The 24,023-nt window shown below is 36.6% G+C and overlaps 1 protein-coding gene across 1 annotated transcript in view; it reads left to right on the top strand.

Moving 5' to 3' along the window:
* The window catches only part of Fdh (alcohol dehydrogenase class-3 Fdh), a 53,059-nt gene extending 29,389 nt beyond the window's left edge, over positions 1 to 23,670 (top strand). The window contains exons 7-9 of the mRNA XM_083131902.1: positions 8,778 to 8,913; positions 17,516 to 17,654; positions 23,462 to 23,670. Of these exons, the coding sequence (XP_082988028.1) occupies positions 8,778 to 8,913; positions 17,516 to 17,654; positions 23,462 to 23,486 (300 nt within the window). The 3' untranslated portion in view covers positions 23,487 to 23,670. The remainder of the gene's footprint in view (positions 1 to 8,777; positions 8,914 to 17,515; positions 17,655 to 23,461) is intronic.
* Positions 23,671 to 24,023: the final 353 nt, after the last annotated feature.

The raw sequence follows: 24,023 nt of genomic DNA, 5'->3' as shown, positions 1-24,023 counted from the left end.
CGTATGATGGCTTCGTGCGTGTCGTAGTGCTTCCCGCCCAGTGGTTCCTTCATTTTGACAAAACGGTCGTAATCACACGGTCTCATACCGGTGAATACGGCGAATGTTCCAGTACCTCCCACTACCAGTTATGCAGGAGCACCGTCACATTGTTCGCAGTGTGACACCTTGCATTGTCAAGCAGAATGATGGGACAACGTGCCGTCCCTTCCTTCTTAATGGGAGACGAAGGTGGTGTTGCAAGAAGGTGCAGAAGTAGGCTGCGTTGACCGTCTGCCTGAGAGACGTTGTTCTTCTTGCCTAAACATATTGTTAGGGTGCTTGCACTCTCGTCCTCTGCTTCAGAGCACTGCTGTTTTTGACAGAATAACATACAATCGCACCCCACTCACTATACTTCTTCGTCTGACATTTCTTTATCAGCCACGAAACGCTTGTGGCGCTGTGACTCACCCCTTTCTCGGGGCAGCAGTGTTGCCATTACTTTTTATCCAACCCTTGTATCAAGAAGAATCCAACCAAATGGGATATATATTGAATACTATCACGAGAAAGTGAAACATAAATCTGCATTGGTGAACGTTATAAAAATTGGCAAGTGCATGCTCCCAACTTCAAATTTGCTGCAACACTAGTATTGCAATGAAATTAACGCCACTCTCTGTCTTGTCTTTAAACTCGTGAGAGATGGTCATTAATCTCTCACTGAGGGAAGTTAATGTCCAATATTATGAAATAAAATACTAATAATAAATACGTAAATATTTTAATATCATATTTACTCGAATCATTCAATCATAAAAGCAAATCACTTTCTTCAAGAATTGACTTTTCTCTGCCAGCCCTGCTAAATTTTCACTTTCCATCTACTGATTTATACGAGGGGTGGCCAGAAAGTAATTTCCGATTAGTAGGGACATTGATTTTTCTTAAACGCCAAAACCGTGAAAAATGGTAATTGCTGCGAAGTTATGTTTAGGATGTGCAATGATGTCTGGACACGTTTTTCGCTCGTTCGAAATATCGAAATAATGCGAATTTGGCACAAAATCGCATTGTTGGCGTTTTTAGCTATTTTTTAAAGAAATGTCCTAAAACAATGAAAAATTCCATGAAATCCAACTTTCTTGTCTTTTCTAGGCCGTGTTTGTGTACATAGAACATGCACGTTTTCCAACATTTTACTCAAGAGTAAACTATAGAGTTATATGTACATGGAATAATTCCGACACCCACATTAAATCATGTATTTCCCACCATTTTTTCAACTTCTATCAAAACCATTTGCATCACAGAGCAAAGTGGCAGGGTTCTAACAGGAGATCGAGTACGTATCTACCGTCACAAGGGAGCCACATCTTCGTATTTGTCGCACGAGATATGTTTTGAATTACCAAGCTAAGTGCGCTCCATCGGCAGTTGTCGAGCGAGTAATAGTGGAGATCAGTCGTTAGGGCATCTGACTACTATGTAAGAGACCCGGGGTCGATCCCCTGCGGGGAGAACCGGGATGTTTCACACCTATTCAAACTGCTCCGGCACCCACGCAGCATTATATGAAGCTGGTACCTTGAGAAAACTTTGAGGGATAAAGGTAGCCAGGAGCGTGGTGCTGATCACATCACCCCCACCTTCAACCGTGATCAAGAAAGTGTGTGGCCCTAACTCCACACCCCTGTGCACCTTCAAGGAAAAGTGCAGGGGAGAACTTTACTTTTACTTCCTCAAAAATCTGTTCCAACATATCAAACTGTCATGAAAATACGTAGACTATGTGACCTACAATTTAAAATAATAGTTTAAAAAAAGCACAATGGAGTATTAAGTTTTTGTATATTTGGCAGATAAATGTTCTAAAATAAAAACGCGAATTTTGGGAAACGTAACACTAACAAGTCAAAAAAAGATAATGCCAATTTTTGGTGCTATAATATATCGGTATCTGTCACGTGAGATTGATTGATTTAAATTTTTTTGGTGCGTCGCCACTTATAGTTATCATTATGCACCCTTCAGTATATATGGGGAAAATTCCATTATCTAAAACCCTTACCTTAAAATTAAAAAAGTTGTTTGGAAAATAACTTTCAAGATATCAAACTCTCACGAAGAGGCGTAAGCCATGTGACTTACAATTTGAAACGGTAGTTTAAAAACACCATGAAGGTATAATTTCAGATATTTGCCAGAAAATGCGCTAAAATGAAAATGTGAAATTTGGGAAAAATAACACCGTATAGTAAAAAATAAAAAAATAAGAAAATACACTAGGGATGTGCTGAACGGCATCGGTATCGGAATCGGCAAAAATCCGATATTTAAACCGGTACATATTATACTAGAGTTTTACCTTCTAATAAGTTTTATATTTTAGTTTTGTAAGATTTATTGAAAATTAGGTTATGATCCATCATTATTGTAGAGTTTTTGTAATAAAAGTATTGCAAACTCTCATTCAGAGGATCAACCTAATTCAAAATCGGAAATAAAACAGTACATTGCTGAACCAGGATCTGCTGTTGTATTGGAAATTCAAAAATGAATATTCAAATCTGAAGCAAGTGCTGAGAAAATACTTGGGCATACCTGTTGCATAAGTATTCAGTGATTGAGTGTTCAGTGTTGCTGAACAGATTTGCGACAAGAGAAGAAGTAGTTTACTTCCTGAACTGCTTCCAAAACTCGTGTTTCTGAAGTTGAATCTGGCAGCAGTAAATTTCCAACATTAAGAACAGGAATTAATTTTGCATTTCAAAGAACTGCTTGTGTACTAATGTAAAATCTCTTGAGAATCCATGTTTTTCGAAAAGGTTCACATAACCACCTTTTGTAGATGCAAATGTACATTTGCATCTCTTGAGAATATATATGTATATCCATATGTTATGCATTACAAATGTACATAGCAAATTTATTTTTGTCATGCTGAAAATAACATCCCATTTCTGTTTAATAATCTTATGTATCGGAATCGGTTAAATATCGGCCTTGGTATCGGTTCCAAAAATTATCGGTGAGTACATCGGCATCGGTAAATTTTCAGCTTCGTCACATCCCTAAAATACACAAATTTGAAAAACATAACAAAATATCAAAGTCCCTACCGATTAGGTATAAATAAAACATGAATATCAGTTGTAATTTATTGCATTAGTAACAGTGAGTGCTACCTCATTTTCGGCATAATCACCACCGTTGTTCTGGCATTTGTCGTAGCATGGCATTAAATTTTGAATGCCCATGGCATATGTGTCTGACAGCAAGGACTGCAACTATCTCTACCGCAGTGTAGCTGTCAAATCCTTGTTCTGCCAGAAACAGAAACATCTTCAGTTGAACAAAGAGATGAAAGTCGGTACATGCAAGGCCAGGGCTGTACGTACAGGTAGTGGTCTAAGATCTCTCACCTGAAGTAATGCAAAGGGCCCGCGTGTACTCAGCTGTATGGGGTTGTGCACATTCGATTGGCCTTCCGTGAATTGTCTGCACCATCGTCTGACCATACTATCACTCACGACGTCCGGTCTGCACACCTCACACGATTGCTGGTGGCTCTGTGCCAAATTCAGAACTTGCAAGAATCTGATTACTACACGTAGGCTACATCTCAGTAGGTGGGAGACTGTATGAGAGCTGCAATCTTTAACCTAGAACTGTCCTAAAATGGCTGCATTGCAACTGTACCAGATTACAGCTACATGCCACTTCTTCCTGCCTGCATGTGTGTGTCTGTGTATCTCTGACCACTATTGCTGCGTATAGGCACCATTGGAGCTTTTTCATGATGCCCCTCGTATATGAACTTTCAGAAGCTTTTATTATTAGAGTGTTCCTGTTTTAATGTATGGTTAGCTAAATCAGGTACCTATAGAATGCAATTCTATAAATTCCTTGCGTTAAATTTCTAGTACCTACCCTTTTCGTCAGCATTATTGGTATAACTGCATGTTGTGAGTTTCACAGTACTTCACTTGGATATACTGTACTGAAGCAGAAATCCCATTGATAATGTAAGGAAATATGACACTTTGTTCCATTCAGTTGTTTCACTTATATGCAAGAGTTAAGTTGTTTGCTTTACAGAGAAGAGAGAAGTAGCTTTATGCACTCATGGTTCTTGCAAGCAGAGGGTTCCAAACCTCAGTGGAAATATCAACATATAATACCGAGAATGTATAAGGAGACTGATAAATTACAAATTGTATTTCTTAATCAATCAGACTTCACTCTTATCTCATTTAGTCCTAACTTTAAAAATAATCAAGTATTTTATTTTAAACTTACTGCGTATAACAAAATTCCGTAATCCTTCCCTAGCTTGTGAATAATTTTCCAAATTCACTATTTTGCAGTTTGAATTCAAATCATAGAGAATAGAGAAATTTAGCCAATTTCATAGAAGATAATATTGGTACTTAACAAAACCATACGTGGATCTGTATGAGTTTATTATTTCCATTTGCAAAAAAACATCGATTTAGTTTAGTTTGTAATTGTCAGGGAAAAATGTAAATTTTGTCCTGGAAAACCTGGAAAGTCAGGGAATTTCATTTCTGCTTGTTTGTAGCCACCCTGTTCATGTTCTCACATTTCCAAAAACACTTTAAAATACACTTCCGTTGCTCAATGGAAAGGTTCCCAGCCATCTTGTCAATATCTTGTCACTACTGGCAAATTAACTGAAATTAAAGAAAAACAAATGAATGGCAACAAGCACTAATCATGACATATCCAGATACAACAAGTTCCATCAGGTTATCTGTATTACTTTCTCTGTTATTAACATTCAAATAGTGCAAACCCCTTTGTGGGACACTCTGTATTAGATAAGGAATACCAAGGGAGTGAAAAGTATAAAACTAGAATACCTAGATCCCAAGAATTGCAGTACCTACCGAAGTTTAACGGGAACATATCGGAGAAGTGCCTAAAGAAATTTCTGAAGGAACTCACTGCAAACGTCCGACTCAAGAGGATTCCAGAAAACATGATCCTAAGCCTCATAGAAACACGTTTCGAGCAGTCTGCAGCGGGATGGTATCAACTAAATCGGCACAAGTTCAGAAATTTCAAGGAATTTAGCAGAAAATTCATAAATTATTACTACAGTGAGGACATAAAAGAAAGGCAGTTAGAAGCTTTAAAGAGGAAATATGTAGATTGGTCCAAAATAGACAGCCTAGAAGAACATACATGGGAGACGTTAAGAAGTTTTAAAAATCTGAAGGAAGGATGCAGCGAAGAGGAACTGGTTAAACAAGCTGTATAAACATTGCCTTTGAGAATACAGAGAACTATAGCAGCAGCGAAGATAAAACAAGTAGACAACTTGATAGATTACCCGAGGACTGAAGACATTGAGTAGAACCCAGAACTTGTGGACAAAGAAAGGAACGACAGAGAAGGGAGTCCTTATGGGAAGAGACAGCATATAGAAGATGCCTAAATTTCAAAGACAGGAATTTGGTGTGAGGCATGTAGAAATAAACAACCCACTTCCTTGGAAAATGAATGGCAACTTAAAAGTGTGTATTTCACACATATAATTTTATTTCAGTCACAGTAGTTTGAGTTTATTATTAAGAGGATATTGAAGGAACATGATAACTTCATATTGACAGAGTGTATCAGTCAGGAGCAACACTAGTATGGGGGGAATATGTCTCGTTTAAACCCCCCCTCCCAAAAAAAAATTCTGCCGATGCCCATGAATGTTTTGTTCTTAATGATGATTTGATTGAAAGCATACCCTTATAACTTTGTTAGTTTATTTACATTTAATAGGAAAAAGGCACATTTTAAAAAGTAATTGATGCTCTAACTTTTTAATACATGCAATGAAATTAATGAGGAATGTACTTTGTATCATAAGTTGTAGATTTGATTGCTTTGGCGACTTTGATGCCAACAATACTTAGTTTCCTTTGCCATCCACATGCATTTCTTTGAGGGGAGCGATTGCCCCTCTGTGCCCCTTGCAAGTGCCCTTGGCCGTCTGGAAGAGAAATGCAAGGAACACATAAAAACTAATTCCATCATGAGTATCAAATTGCCCTGTTATTCTTAGATTCTTCTAGTCTTGTTTTTTTAATTTCAATGTTTGCTTCCCCTAGAATGGACTTCCGTCCAGGGTCTTGGGGGGGGGGGGGGCAATGCCCCTGGCCCGCCCCCCTGTGGTCTTCATCAATTTCACTTCATCACTCATTGTTGCGATTAGCTAGAAGTAGCAGAAAAGAAACGCTAAGTAACACAAATCAAAAATCCACTTCCTCCTTCTACCACATGAATCACTATTACCAAAAGGTAGACTTGGGAAACAATTTAAGCAGTTCAAACTTCATAGCAACACATCCAAGAAATACATCCAAAGACATTAGGCACCTTTACTACAAGACTACTCAAAATGTCACAATGGTTCTAGATACTGCAAATTGAGAAATCAGTTCCCGAAGTCTGAATCTGGAAGGGAATTTCTTACCCGAATCCCGGTATGACTTTATACAGCATTCCACCTTAATAATTCACAAAATCAATAAGTGTCTTTGTTATGTTGCTAGAGTAACACATGATATAATTGTAAAGATTAGTGAGAATTCCAGGTAGGAATGTGTTCTGTATTTTTCAGGGGGGGGGCAAAGCAGGCTCTCAGGGGGGCAACTGACCCCCTCTAGCTACGGGCCTGTTCACCACCTTAAGTAGGCATGGGGGGGGGGGGTAAATTTGACCCCCAAATATAAAATATTTGTAATCGAGCAAGATACATATGCAACAAAAAATGCTTTTATACGATTAAATTGACTATTTTCAAGAACTTAAAGTAGTTTTTAATATAGAAAAGAGGTGCAATTAATTTAAAAAAAGTAATATGGACAGACATTGCATTTTCAACATTTCAAAACCCTTTCTTGCAATAGTTAAATCAAATGATGATAATGAGGAAAGAGTGGAATAAGCAATTCATTTTTTTATAGGGTATACACTTCAAATATTTGTGTATATTTGCATAAATTTAGCAATATCCATTTTTTAAAGAAATATAAATATATATTTTTAGTATGTTTTCCCTTGAAAAGATGGAAGTTGCAATACATATCAATTTTAAAAATCTCAATTGTTTTACACAACTAACTAATCAGGATCATTGTATTATTTTTTTTTATCATATATTATGTCACATAAACTTGTCTTGTTTTTAAAACTCCATCATCAGCAGCAAATTTGGCATTTCCTTCCCTTACAGAATATCCCTATATAATTTCTATGTACGTATTGGTATTTTCCACAATGATTCTCACAGTAGTGTCATCTATGAAAAGTGAAAATCCTCGATAGAAGATTTGGCACTTTTTGCAGTTGCAAGCGATCCAAGAAGACTTAAAACAATGTTCATACTTCTTTTGTGAACATTCGAACATGAGCAGGGAGTTTCGTTCCATCGAGTTATTTTGTCTTTTCCCAAGATATAAGTTTCATCTTCATCCGGGATATCATACTCATCATCATGATGTGTCTTAGAATTAGTGTAATGTTCTTACTCAGTAACATGATATTCTACATCGTGATCTGATTTGGAGTCAATTATTCATCTTGAAGCACTTCAGATGAACTAGGTTTGAAATGCCCTCCAACATCCACCCCTGCTGTCTTTCATACTACGAGATTTTGAACGATTTCTTAGAAAAATTAAACATTCACTTTAGAACATGGTCACACAACACAGATCAAGTAAAAACTGTTAAAATATTTCACTCACGATGCACAGTAAGCGAAAGTTCTAAAAAAAATTAATAACAAAAAACTAGGCACGTGGGGGTAAATTCGACCCCCATCAACTTTGGAACAGCTTCTCCATGCTGCAATTACACACACAATGAAGGAAATGGCATCGGCACTTGGATCAGACTGTTTTAGGAAGGTACTAGATAAGCTAGCACCGGGGCAACCAACAAGTGTGTGGGAGTTAAGAAATACCTACGGGGGGTCAAATTTACCCCCGCATGCCTAGTTAAGGGTTAAGGACAGTACTTTGGTACAGATTGAACACAACACAATAAGCATAGTATCATTTCTAATGATTAATAGTGATCTAGTTCAAGTCTATATTGACCAAAATTTTTGCAGAGTGCAAAGTAGCATTTAGAGTGAGAATTAAGAGTATGATACTTATTTAATAAACAATGATTACATCATGAGCACAATAGTTATTGTTTTATGGTTCTACAAACCACTACGTACACATTACAATTAATAAAAATAGTTCACTAAATGACTTCTTATTCCTTCAGTGTAATATTTTGGCAGTTTTCAACATTTTCTCAAATTACCTGTGTCATGTGCAAATTTCACACAGATAGTTAATCAAGTGGGGATGTAAATGTATCAATGCATAAGCACTTGTTTCTGTACTACAAACAAATGCTGTGCACATGGTGCTTGTAGTCGAATATTTTAATGTTGTATCAAGTAGATCAATGTTTCATACCACACATAAGTCATCCAGTTTAGCAGTAATGTTATTTCTTTCTAATCATGGCCATTGTTGGTGAAATTTGTGGAGTTTTCAACTAAACCAATTATGGAGTACCATAAAATAAGAAAGACATGCAACAAGGTGAAAGCTTTTAAGTGAGAAAACTAATTCAAAGGGTTTGGACTATTTTGATACTGTGTAATTGTTATTGCTACATTGTTTTCTGTTATCATTTGTATTAGGCTGAAACTGTTTTTTGTGGAAACTTGGTTGTAATATTCTAAAAAAAACTATCTTTTTTTGTCAGAGGGCAGCTTTGGAATCATGCCACAAAGGATGGGGAACATCTGTCATTATTGGAGTAGCTGGTGCAGGTCAAGAGATTTCTACAAGACCTTTCCAGTTGGTGACTGGACGCACTTGGAAGGGAACTGCTTTTGGAGGTAAGCACAGTCTTGATGGTGTGCTGCAGTCAATGAAGTAGTAGCCTGGTGAAAAATTTGCAAAAATCCCCCCCTCCCTCCCCCCTTTCCACAGAGCGAAGCAAGTCACCCCCAGTTAGATGTCAGCTGACCTAAAAACACCCCACATGAATTTTGGGATCGAGTGACATTTTCCAGCAATGCCCCATGTGTTTTTATTTTTCCCATAAGGATAACATGCCTAGAATGTAGGCATCCCTGCTGAACCTGCTCTATTACCCCCCAAGGATCTAATCACTATTTTTTTAAAAAAAACTAAAACTCATATGATTCACCCTGGACCTAACCTGTTTCTATCATCACTAATTGTACCCAGCATAATTCCTTTACATTTTATAGGGGGCAATAAGGGACTTTTCACTCACCCTGCACATGGAATACTACCTTTGAGTATGATGTTAAGTACTTACCTAACAATTGTCAGGCAAGTACATAAGATGCAACTTGTACTTTTTTTTAACATAATCTTGTTATAATTGTGCATATAAATTTCCAATGTAATGTTTCTGCAATGAATAATCATTCTGTGACTCTCTAGGGTCATGGAGTATGTTCAGCAGGGATGCCTACAATCTAGGCATGTTACCCTTATGGGAAAAATAAGAACACATGGGGCATGGGTGGAAAATGTCACTTGATCCCAAAATATGTGTGCGGTGTTTTTAGGTCCATTGGCATCCATCCATGGGATGACTTGCTAAATTCTCACATTTTGTGAATTCTGGATCAGGCTAATGCAGTAGTAATATTGTACAGAAAAAAAGTGTTATTTTTACCGCATTGCTCTTCTATTCTCATGATCGATTGCGGTGGTGGACCTTCGAAATTTATTGCCTGCAAGAAATATACAAGGATGCAGAAACATGATTTTTTTTCCGTGTAACAGCAAGCTTTGTTTATCTTTTTTAAAATTCTTAATATCAGTACAAGACTGATCAGTTGGTAGATGTGTGATAAATGTTAAATTATCAGTTAATATTGGCATATTGTTTTTTTCTGGACAATCGTGGATAACTATACTGATCAAGTATGTTTACAGATTTTGCGTAGTTCTGTCGTATTTGTGTAAAATGAATTTCCATAAAACAGTTTGTTTTTCTGAGGTTTCAGTTTCTACCATTATATACAGCGTTTCCACAAAATAACATTCCGTGATTATAAACTACCACAAAATTTTAATTATGTATATTACAAAATTTACACCGATACCATTCGAAAGAACAGGTCAAAGAATTTTAGCAGATGTGTAATTGTTGGCGTTAACTACAACAATAGATGGCATAACAATAAAAGAATGAAAAAAGGAAAAAATTAACCAAAAGTAGCAGAAAAAACACATTTTAGGATGTAAGAGAACATGGGCATGGTAATACTCATGGATCCCACTGTACAAACCTAAGCATCCAGTAAACATCAACAGTAACACAATTTGCTTCTAACAACAATGCCATTTACAATAACACATTAACAATCGAAAGATCTTTTGTTGTGTTCTCTCCTATCTTCTTATTATTATTTGAAGTTTCTTTGCAACACTTATTCATACAATATTGCACAGTGGGATCCATGAGTACACGGTAAGTGCAAATTGTCCATGTCCATGCAAATGTTCATTAATTTTTCTCTTGCATCCTAAAATGTGTTTTTCTGCTACATTTGGCTGTATTTTTCCCTTTTTTCATTCTTTTATTGTTATGCCATCTATTGTTGTAGTTAACGCCAACAATTACACATCTGCTAAAATTCTTTGAGCTGTTATTTCGAATGGTATCGGTGTAAATTTCGCAATATACATAATTAAAATTTTGTGGTTGTTTATAATCACGAAATGTTTTTGTGGACATGCTGTATATTAACCCATTAGTACCCAAAGTTGTTTTTTCATCAGATTTTACTCTTATTTATTAATTTGTGTTTGTTTGTATATAAATTGACCCAACAACTAAAATGTGATCCCCAGTTGCCATCATTATCTATATCTAATGTGTCCCTTTAAAGAGATGCTGGGCTCTCACCTTAGATAAATGTCATGTTTTTCAAGAAAGTCTATATTTCTTTTTCCATCAATTTATTGATTTTTCCTAGACTTGGAACATCACAATAAGTGTTTTACATACAACATGGACTGCTGTTTCTAGTCTATACATGTATAAAAACTTTTCATAAAAAATATTTGAACAAAATAACATATCAACATACTTTTTGTACACTTGAAAACAGATTCACAATGTAGAGAAAAGTGAAATTTTTTTGTACTGCATTCACATACATAGATTATATATAAGAAATTATTTTAAGAGTACTCTTGGCATTTTTCAAAAACAAAACATATGCAGTATTTTTCATTGCTCTTTGCTACTCAGAATAGATATAGGCTAATGACACACCCATCATTCTTATATAATGACATCAAGTTTTACTCCATTACACATTACATAGATTATTGTGAATATATATATATATATATATATATATATATATATATATATATATATATATATATATATATATATATATATATATATATATATATATATGACTTGTGATGATACTTCTTGAAGCATTCAGCATGTAGTCCAATATCACATTTCTCACATTTATAGTAAGATTTCTTACCACATACAGTTGACATCTTTTTTGAGTTGCACCTTTGACGATCCAATGATTCAGTCCATCAAAGCAAACATTTTGTTGAGGTATTGCAGATCTCCTGCCTTATCCAGAGGGACAACCATACTGTTTCAGTAAAGTAATGGCCAGCTCTCGGCGTAACTGGAACAAACTTTCATTTGATCCAGATACTTTCTTCTTTAGATACCAGCAGTTAACCACAGCTATGTCAAAAAAATACACGAAAATAGGCCACCACAATTTCCTTTGACGGAGTCTTGTTCTGTAATCTGCAACTTGCTGATCCATTTGATCAACACCTGGCATGCCATTATTGTAGAGTTTGAAAGGGTTGGGGCGAGATATTTGAATGTGCTTATTTTTAGTACGTGACCACCTTGACTCTGTGCCTTCCTCTACCTTTCCAAATTTAGCAGCTATATTAGCAACATTATTGTCCAGCCATCTGACAATAACCACCCTTTCACTGGACATGCATTCATAGCTTCCTCTGGTCTTTTTCTTGAAATCAGGAGGCTTTGTCAATGGACAACCTGCATCTGATTGTCACATATTGTTCCCATGGCTTGGTATTCTTCCTCTTGAAGATGTGCCAATAGGTGGTTTGAAGTGAAATAATTATCGAAAACATACTGGTAATGTGCTGATTGCTCACAATTAAATACAAACTAAAGGTTAAAAGATTAAAAATCAGTAACTTACGTGTGTGAGCATGAGATTTATCAAACTAAGTTTCGAAGGTTATACTACCTCCTTCTTCAGGTTGAAACGATGTTTTCAGACACCCGACATGGTGCCTCGTCGAGAAAGTGATAGTTGAGGATTTAGGTTAAAATGGTATAGGAAAGACACTTTCTAAAAAAAAGAATGTAAAATACACATACTAAAACCACGCAATACTCTAAAAAAACACAAGAACGTTCAAAGCTGATGACGGCAAACTGCCGATCGGTGCTCGGGGTAGGCAAATGCACGGTGACAGCTCATACCGGGAGAAGGAACCTCCCCCCGGGTCTATCCTCAACTGGGGCTCGTGAGTCACCAATCCAAGGAAAATTCAATTTCCACCTCGGCGGCTTTCCTAACCTCAGGGGTAACATATATCGAAGTATAATATATGTCCATTATAACCTGGTACTGAAGCTTGGTCCACCAACCCTAAGACAACATCACCTCCCAGTCCAAATTCCCGAGATGCATCTTCAGATTTCCCCATGTAAACATCAATTGCATACATGTAACCAACCATCTGACGAACACAAAGCCCAATTCTTGTATCCGAATCTTATTGGTTTTCCTCGTATAAACTGCTTAGCATAATGACGACCATAATATGGTATCATACTTTCGTCAATGGAAATATTCTTATCCAGGGTATTGTTTCTCAGAAACCGTTCCTGTAGCATGGTAAGGAATGGGCATAGCTTGAGAGACTATTATTTGAATCTAGCGTGCAATTATCAGCCAAATTAAAATTCTTGATTATATCGTCAAATCTGTTTCTCCTCATAGATTTTGACAGAAGTTTTAGGACATCTTCTTCCAGAGACCAGTACAAACAACGGTGGGGTAATTTAGAATACCCTGACAAAAGTAAAGCTCCAAAAAATACCCACATTTCATCGTTTATTACACACAGCTGCTCATTTTTTTGTGAGGACTGCAATTTAGTTTGTGAAATAATCAGGTCCATCATTCCACTGTCAAAAAACAACTGGAAGTATTCAACAGAAGATTTTATATTACTTTCAGAAAAATTTGGTGTTGAAAACTCTTTGACACTTATCTCTGATATTGGTCTCTCTTGAATTCATCCATTTGAGGTGAGAAAAAGTTTTCTTTTTAAAGTATCATTTCTTACACTATGAGTATCACATTCCTCAGGTTGCACACTGTCACAATATTCCTTACGAATCGGTCGCACTTCACATTTTGCAATAAGTGTTTGATGACCAAAGTGGTTGGGATTTCCCTTGCACTTGTCATCCGAATCATTGGAATCTTCATCTGTCACTCCACCAGACTCTTCTGGGGGCTCCATGAAAATATCTAAATCATCATCACCCTGTTCTTCTTCCCCCAGAATTTGCAGGATTTCTGCTACTGAGCTACAAAGAAAAGAAAAAAATTGACAGAGTTAGGTATATCTATTATGTAGATATGGGCATGCGCAAAACACATAGCTACTACTAAACGTTTTGTTAAGTAAGCCTCTTTAAATTTTTATTCTTTTTCTGTCATAATTTAAATCAGAATTGAATTTATGGCTATGTTCTGCCCTCACTTTTATTCATCTCGAAAAACAGAAAATAAAGGTTTTTTTACTGGGTCAATGCCCAGCATCCCTTTAATGGGACACCTAAATTGTTGTTGTTGTTGTATTGACACTGTTAAAAACTTTTTCACTTTCATGATTTTAGTAACAGGTGATCCATTTTACTGTCATTAGACATAAACAATATTAAAAAAAATAATTGAATCCATTAAATATTCATAAATTACTTACCCAAATCGCTCTATAGCTGCCATATTGCAGAATTTTAGACTTCTTCTGTATGTAAAACACAAAAACTGGAATGAAATAACAAAAGCGAACAGTGGTCTAAAGAAACCATTGTTCTGACAATGCAATCACAAAAAGCAACCAACATAACAATCGGTGTAGAAATTTTCAGTTTCATTCTAACGTCCTTTTAAATGGACGCTGGGCACTAATGGGTTTGATGAAAGTGAATATACGATTCAGATTGCTCACAGAATGTTTTAATGTCAGATTGGTACACTGTTAGTTATTGGTTGCTCAAAATATTATGCTGGTATTCTTACCAACATTGTTAACCACTTTGTACAGTGCTTTCAGTTTGGCTCAGGGCCGAGTTACTGCCTGACTGCAGATGGCAAGACATGGCACATTTTCGATCCGTAACATCCCACTTATTTTATGCACATATCTTTACCATGCAGACAATTATATTTATATTGCATAACGAGTACTAACCCATGTTGTAAGAGTTGTTCGAAGTGGTAACCAACTGCATTCACACATCCTGGCATCTTTTGATGAAATTCTGATGTGGTACTGAAATAAAGTACTTACTTGTATGTGAAACTGATTTTTATGACATTGAAACACTACAACATGTTCCCGAGAGGATGATGGCAGTCGCCACTGATTGAAACACTACAACATGTTCCCGAGAGGATGATGGCAGTCGCCACTGAAATTAAAGAGATCATCATAAGAAACAGTTTAGCAGTTAAGTGAACAGATTCCACTTTGAACAGATACCAATACCAATGCTGTTAATTTACCGATTCCCGATGCTTGAAAATTGTAAGCATCAATGTATCAGATTTTTACTTGAAAATATTCAAGATTTACGAGGACAAATAGAAAAGTCTTTGCCCCAATTTTTTTTTCAGCCGAAATAAACATGCAGGGAAATCAAAATATAGGAATTGTTCTGTGTACCTTGCACTATTTTTCCACGTAGTCACCACAGAGGTTCAGGCATTTGTCCCATCACGCCACTAGTTTGGGAGATACCGCTGTTGTAAAATTTGGCCAGTTGATCGTGGAACCACCACTGAACAGTGGTCTTCGCTCGTCGTCTCAAATGAACCTCTGTCCTGCCAGGAACTTCTTCAGTAGATGATATCGTAAACACTGCCATGATAAATGTACTTCAGATGCACAAGCTGATCTCCTTTCACCATTGCATCCACGTGGGCAATATTTTCCGTTATGAGCGAGGATGCCCGACCACTCATTGTCATGAAGGTCTTGACGGGCATTTTCAAACTCGCAACACCACCACTGCACACTTCTCAAAGCGAGACACTTGTCCCCATACGTAGGCTGCATTTCCCTATGGATCTCGATGGGCGTTTATCCCTTGCTCTGTACAAAACGAATAACACTTTGCTGCTCATACGATGTGGACGTGTTGAGTACTACAGCCATCTTTGCAAACTGACAGCAGCGCCGTGCCGCAGCTGAGGATGCTGTTCAAAGAAAAACTATTGTTGCATTGGATGTATATCACGGTTTCTCAATCACACTAATATTTCGGCTGAAAAAATAAAATAGGGGCAAAGACTATTCGATTTGCCCTCGTACATCAGAATATTAAAACACTTGTTATGCGATCACAAGATACATATTTTTTTCACACAATCTTGGTGCAAAATATGTGGAAACTTCACATTTTGCAAAACTTTCAGTATACACAAAAGTGTTGTGCAGCATTTTTGAGAACCCTGCAAAAGACGATTATGCTGAAAAAGTATCGGCTGATATTGGTAAATAAAATTCAACTGATACTGTTTTAATACATTAGCAAATGTATGTAATAAAATAGTGCTTAGTTATGCATTTTATAGATTAATTCCCCTGGAATTATTAAATTTTAGTCTCATAACTATTTGAAATAAAAATACAGTGTTGTATAATACAACAATGATAAAAATTTTCTCCAGAAAATAGTGTGTTTGGTTATTGCAGTACACTCTCGCTAATCCAGCCTATAATAATCCGGTCTTGGGAGTTACAGATGCTCATCATGTTAGTGACCACATTGAAATGAGTAAGTGAGACAGTACATAGCAGTGTTTCTCAACTGCCGGACTGGCACCAGGCCACGAGAGGTTCCCCTGAAGTTTGAGACTTGCAGCCCGAGTTGGCAATAAGCAGAAATCCTTTCATGACAATGCTGGTCAGAAATCAAAGCCACTGAGAGGGGACTGTCACCCCTGCAGCCTTCAAATTTGAATTACAACAGTTGTGGCCTTTCTCGAGCTAGGACCGGAAAGTTGAAGTGACTTGCAGTCCGAGCTGGCCACCACCCAGAAAGATGGCCTTCGTTGGAGTTTCCACCGTAGAAAATGCTTTTGTGACAGTGGTGGTGAACAATCAAACAATTTGTCTGGCGGGTGTGTTGCTTCCTGCCTCCAAATTTGGAGGTTAACAGATGAACACCATGGTCAATTTTCATTAACATATGTATTGAAGAGGAAATATTCTCATTAATTGGTTTCCGAAATATAACATATCAATGAAAATCAGAACTTAATGAAATTATATTGGCCAGAAAAAACTAAAAGATTCCTTTAGATCCAGTCATTGTCAACTAATTTAAACAAATTTTATATTTGTCAGCAAGCCTAGATATAATTGAACTAATACTCTCTATGGTTATTCCATAATTTATTTAACCTATGGCTCGACAGCCCTCGAAGGGCTTTCACCTATTTCCTGACTGCCAGTCTCCCACAATCCTCGCTAGATGTGTGGAGATCTTCAACACGTAATGTGGTGACGTGGGGTCAGCACGTTGAACCCCCAGCCGTTATAGTATATTTCTGAGATTGATTATGCTACTCACTCTTAGCTCCCCAATTTCCTCGCGATGGTGCGTTGCCACCGGTCCTATACACAGGCTGAGAACCCAGGTGGACTCGAACCCATGCCCTCCCGCAGTCAGAGTCCAAAGCACAGCACCGGCCATGGAGGAGCACCCATAATTTATTTACTAATGTTAAATTGAAAAGGGCACATATTAATTAACATATATCTAAAGTTTAAAAAATTGAAAATCTATTTACAAGTAAAATTGTTGCGATTGGTGCATCGATTATTAAAAAATAAATAATTTACCAGGTTGCAGGCTCACGAAGGTTGAGAACCACTGGTATGTAGTATATATGTACTCATCATCTTGCTTTTCCATTACCATATCTTTGTGTTCTATTTTTCAAAATATCCTTCAGTAAACTTGTAACGTTAAATTTAATAAAGAATTAAGCCAGTGTGTCTCTTATGCCTTTTGAGCTACCAGTACTTGCTAATATGGCAGGTCTATGCAAGGAATGACCAGATTAGCAAGTGTCTACAGTACTTGCATAAAGTAATCCCATGCTTTGTTATTATTAGGTTGGAAGAGCCGTGATAGTGTTCCGAAGTTGGTTGAAGATTACCTCAGCAAGAAGATAATGGTGGATGAGTTTGTGAGTCACTCTCTGTCACTGAAGCAGATCAATGAGGCTTTTGACCTGATGCATTCTGGCAAAAGGTAATTCAGTCATTCACTTATCTTTGGCACTTCTTTTGTTGGCCTGATTTACAGATTTTGTTTCTTTCTTTTCACTATTTTTTTTAAACAGGATGACTAATCAAACCTGGTTATGTGTCCTCAAAATTTAGAGAATTGTACATTGGATGATTATGATCGTTTGTTTCAATGGATTCTTGCTCCTGGTGCATTATGAAAACCAAAACTACCAATATTGTATATTGAACTTGTTTTTCATGACTTCATATCTTGTTTGTTGTTGTGAATGCATCTCTGAAATATGGGCTCCCTATTAGGTAAATGAAATAGGACTTTTCTATTGCACAGAATAAATGAGGGAGCAACTAATCATTTATGGTGCCACCGATTTCATTTTTGACAAGCAGTAAAATAACTTGCAATCATTTTTAACTCGTTATGAACCCGAGATGAGATGTCTTGTGTGGGAGAGGCAATTAAGAAAAAGGGGTTAATTATGACAAAAAAATTTCAAGCATCCTAAAAATATTTTGTAAATGAATTTGTTTCATGTAGTTATACTGGTCACATTTCCAGCTGATGGCTGAGAACAGTGAATCAGCAGTCAGTTGATTTTTCTTTGACTGGCATCAGGCATTTTAGTATCACAAGGCACGGAACACTGTTAGCAGGATGAAACAAATGAGTTGGGATACACATGTTGCCAGCTGGAAATGTGATCAGTATAGTTTCCATATATAGTCACGGGAGATATTAATTCATTAAATTAGGGACACACATCGCTGAAAATTCTACGTGTCGCAGGAGAGTATGCAAGTTGCATGTCATCTGGCACTGTGGGTACCAGCCAACAGTTATGCTACAGCAAGGAGAGAGGCTACAGTACTTCTTCATGTAACAAATTTTTATCTTTTGCTTTGTTCATTCTTTCACTTATTTCATTGCATTGCAGAAAACAAAGCGATTGAACATGAATGGTTTTCTGGTGTTACTTCTGCTGCCAGAGGTATATCTCGTTACGACAGAAAGTGTGTTGTTTTCCATTTTAATTCTCTAGGAGAGTGACAAGATTTCTCATGAAAAATGATCATAAATATTCATTGGTAAAAACTAGGGCTGAGCCGATACCACTATTTGCCGATACCGATACTTGTAAATTCCAGTTTAAAATTACAAAGGCTAGTTACTGAGTCATACTAACTCGTCACATCACCAAGCACATATCTTGAAATATAATTTGGAGAGTCAGTCTGAGCCAAGTGTCTCAGAAATAGAAATATAATAATAAGTGTTTCTATTTAATACGTTAATATAATACATAGGTCTAATTGTAATAATTTGTAAATTAATTCATTCGTACTTAGTTACTGCGATGGGTAGGGAGTAATGTTGTTTGTGTGTTATGACTAAGAAACTGAGGAAAGACAACGTTAATACCTATTTTGTTCTAACTAACATTATTATGTACATGAATAGGTAAAAAAATGCTTAAGAATAGAGATATTATAGCACATATTCATTATCTAGCTTACATGTAGTTAAGACCTCTAACATTTGTGTAAAAACAACTGTCCTGGCAAGGAAATTAATGTGAAAAAAGTTTAAAAAGTGGATATTTAATAATAACAAAAGAAAATGATGTTACGTCCAGTTGACGAAAAGTAAAGTTCTTGATTAATAATTTTTATTATAAGTAGTTTTTACATAAATCTTTAGAAGGGCTTCCCTGATGGCGTAGTGGAATCATCGTCACCTTGTAACCAATAGATCCCAGGTTTGAAACTCTGTGGAGGCACATAGTGGTTCGGATCCCGATTAGCCTATCAGTGCATAAAGTGGACTTGAAACAAAACAAAACAAAACAAAAACTCATACTCAAACTCGGTCTTCTTTAGCCATATGGTCTGAATCTAGTCTCGGCGGAAATAAATAACACTCATTGGAGATACCAACAGTCACACAAAAGACTGGCATAGAAGGGAAGACGATAAGAAGAAATTGCTAAATCCACTTCCCGCTTGAACGCAGATAAAACAAAGCGAATTTCACAGTGACCTTCATCTCTCTTTAGCAAGAACTCCGCAACTACCTGACCCGGCATTAGCACGGTATGTGGTTTACTAACAATATCTACTTATCTTACATCCATGAGCTTTCAAGCAAGAATTGGCTATGGATGGTTGATTTTATTTCCATAGCGTTACCTAAACAGTTCCATGCCTTCATGGTCATGTTTGGGTTTATGATCCAGTGTTTCCAGGAAAATCTATGGAACTTCTTGTGGTCTCCCAATCTATCACAAGGAAGCGTGAACGAACTTTTAAAAGAACAAATGTTGAGACAAGCTGTTGCTTTTGCCTACTCTTCTAGCCACTGAAAATATGTGGTGTCCGATGGTATGGTAGAAAAAATTAAACCGATACTTACCAATGCCGATACTGATACATCAATATCGGCTCAGCCCTAGTAAAAGCATTTCAGAGTATATAAATATATATACACACATGGTTTTAGTGTAAGCTTTTTAAAAGATACTATTTTTTTATAATTTTAGTTCTCTTTAACCTATAACTGTAACCAATATTACGTATATATCAATAATTTAAACAAAATCAACGAACTTCAAGAAAGTAATTAGTAGGTTTAGGGCTTGAGCACAAAAGTTTAACCATGGAATTTTTAAATAAGTTACGCTGATGAAACTAACTGGATGAAGCCAGCAACTAGTTTTCCATTTTAACTAGCTTGTTTTGAACGTAAGACTATATGCATTGTTTCTTCATTCTGTTGCATGCAATTTGTATGACTATATATTTGGCACATTGCACATCACACTTTAAACCATTGATCCAGACCTGATTAGATTATCAGAGCATGAAGAGGACAAATTTTCATGCATTGGTAGCTGAAGTGAGAGGTTCTGGGTTAGCATACATCCCCAATTAGTCAACATCGGACTTCTGTTTGTTTGGACCCTTAAACATAGCTCTAAAAGGATAAAGATCCCGTACTTAATGCTGCAGAGTTCAAATTGTTCAATGAGAAGCCATCATCATTTCACTAAAGATATGGGATACCTCCCAACATCTGTCTGCCTACGGTCCCAAGGTACAAGGTGCCCCAATAAAATGTATACATACAGTGAATAATTATAAAGATAATCAAGGGGTCCCGAGTTCGATACCCAGTGGAGACACATAGTGGTTCTGGTCCCACTTTAAACTGTAGGTCCAGTCCCAATTAGCCTTACTGTGCATAAAGTGGACTTAAAACACCAAATCAATCAATTAATTAATATAAAGATTAGGGCTGAGCCGATACTGATACTGATGTATCGGCATCGGTGAGTATCGGTTGATTTTCTTTTACTGATACCATCTAATACCAAAGATTTTCAGTGGCTAGAAAAGTGGGCAAAGGCAACAGCTCGTCTCAACATTTGTCCTTTTTAAAAGTTCGTTCACCCTTCCTTGTGACAGATTGGGAGACCAGCACAGGATGTTCCATAGATTTTCCTAGAAATACTGGATCATAAACCCCCACCCTCCTGGGAAGCAGATGGCAAGGTCAAAGGCATGAGCAAGTGAAAGCTGAACCCAAACGTGACCATGAAGACATGTAACTGATTAGTTAACGTTGTGTGAAATAGACCATTCATTGCCAATTCTTGCTTGAAGATTGTGATCATAAGATAGGTGGATGTTTTAACCCCCCCGCTGCAGTAATGCTGGGTCAGGTAGTTGCAGAGTTCTTGGAAAAGAGTGATGAAGGTCACTGTGAAATTAGTTTTGTTTTATCTATGTTCAAGCAGGAAGGGGAATCAGCAATTTATACATATCCTCTTCACTTCTGTCTTTCGTGTGACTGCCGGTATCGGCCAATGAGGGTTATTTATTTCCGCTGAAAGTCTGCACCCGTGGCAGAGTGGTTAGCACATCGTGCTACGATGCCAGGGGTTCCAGGTTCGAATGCTGGCCTGAGAATGGATGTTTGTGAGTGTCCATTCATCAATTTCATCACTCATCCCCATCTTTGCAATTTAGCCAAAAGTGGCACAAAAGTGAAGTAAAATAAAGCAAATCAATCAATTATTTCCGCCAAGATTAGATTGGGAACATAACGGCTTTGAATAGCAGTTGAATGAAAATGTAGGAAAATGAGCTAATTTGGACTGGAGCTACATAATAAATGAGACCCGAATCACTATGTGCCTCCACTGAGAATTGAACCTGGGGTCTATTGATTACAAGGCGACGGCAGTACCACTAAACCATCAGGGAGGCCCCTCTAAAGATTTATGTATTTAGAATAATGTACATAAACTATTTATCAGGAACTTTACTTTTCATCTAATGGACATACCATCATTCCTTTTGTTCAATAAATATTCAATTTTTTTATTTCTTTGACATTAATTTCCTTGCCAGGACAGTTGTTTTTACACAAATTTTAGAGGTCTTAACTACACGTAAGCTAGATGATGAATATTTGCGGTTTTATCTCTGATTTTATAGCATCTTTTTACTATATATGTAATAACAATATCTTTTAGTCAAGATATAAAGAACAAAATAGGTATTAACATTGTCTTTCCTCCGTTTCTTAGTCTGTGGTTACATACAACAATACTCCATATGCATGGGAGAAATTAAGTACTAATTAATTAATTTACATATTATTATGAATTGACCAATAATTACATTAACGTATTAAATGGAAACACTTTTTTTATTATATGCTTGAGACACTTGGCTCGGACCGGCTCCCGAAATTATATATTTCTAAATACAAGCCTAATGATGTGATGAGTTAGTATGACTTGGTAATTAGCCTTTTTATTTTATACTGGAATTATACAAGTATCGGTGGGTATGGGTATCAGCAAATGGTGGTATCAGCTCGGCTCTAATATACATCTAAGTTAATTTATTTGAAGTGAAGAAGACAAATGCAGAATTTGTTAAGTTATCTCCGAATTGGTGGCCATTCTTGTCCATGCAATAGGACCAGTGAAATTACAAACATCACAAATGATTAAATTTATGATTTGGGTACATCTCTTTTGGTGTCTGTTTTCGGTTCAGTAGTAATATTTGCTGCTTTTGTCATAAACACCATGTTGGATGTGTCACCAGGGGAAAAAGGGTTAAGTGATGTTTGATCTGGTGAACTCTGAATGTATCAAGTGCTACCACTTCACTTAATGCATGTGATCAGCAGATTTGTTATCATGAGGAACTGCTCCATCTTGCTGGAAATAAAAGTTCTCTCAAATGCATAGTGTGATTGATTCAAAATTCAATGAACGCACTCATGAGCTGCTTCCGGTATCTTTCTTTTTTCTTGTTGAGATCGTGGATGTTGCCTTTCTTGCGGAATGCTGTATCTTGACATCTCCAACAGTCCCATAAGGTTCCCTCTAAACTACATTTGCACTTTACTTACATTCTCACACTTTCAGTATCACACAAGACAAATTTCCTTTCCTCAAGATTTACAGTCATTTCAGCCATTATACATCAAAAGAATGATAATTTAGTGAGTTATGGGCTGTACAAGTGTGGATACATTTTATTAGGGGCACCTGTATATTACCAGGAAAGGTGTTATTTAATCATGATCAAAGTAATTAGTGTAGATCGTTCCCTGCATGTATTCAATGTATGTTAATGATGTAGACTAGTGCAGGGAGGGGTAATAAATTTTTCACATCAAATGAGTTCACTTTAGGAGTAGTCATTGATTGTTTTGCAGATATTTAATTTTATTGCACTTTATCAGTGTATCAAAAATACAAAATTTACAATAATTTTTTTTCTTTTCCTCAGCATTCGCACTGTGGTGAACTTCTAATTTTGGTTACACAAGGTTTGATGTATGCAAGGACACGAAGAGGTTGAAGTTTATAAGAATCATGTAAATTGTAAGGGAATATGCTGTATTTTTATTCGCAGCTATTATGCTCAGTGTATGTGCCTTTTGATACAATCACTTATGAACAACTGATGTCATTTATACAATAAAGATATATATATATATTTTCAAAGCATTTTGTACTATGATGCTCACTATGTATATTTTTTGGTGTATAGTGTATAAGGGATATCAAGGTAAAGGATAGTGTAAATATTGCTGAATATTCAAGTCAATATCTCAATATTTCAAGTGCAGTCTCTATATATGATATTGAAGGAGGCTTTTACATACGTTGAATTCAAAATACAACCATGGAAAAAGCATTGTTAGCAAATTAATGCACAGGAATAGAGTACATACGCACTTTATCTGCAAAACTATTGATGGTTCTATTCATTTCAGTGGACACTGGCGTAATCCACTCGGGAACATACTGTGTTTGTTTGCATGGTAGGCTTTCAATGTTGCCTGTTA

This window comes from Lepisma saccharinum, chromosome 11 (assembly GCF_977018435.1).
Source record: "Lepisma saccharinum chromosome 11, izLepSacc3.1, whole genome shotgun sequence".
NCBI lineage: Eukaryota > Metazoa > Arthropoda > Insecta > Zygentoma > Lepismatidae > Lepisma > Lepisma saccharinum.
Note: the sequence above shows the minus strand (reverse complement) of the source record. Positions and strands in the feature narration are given on the sequence as shown.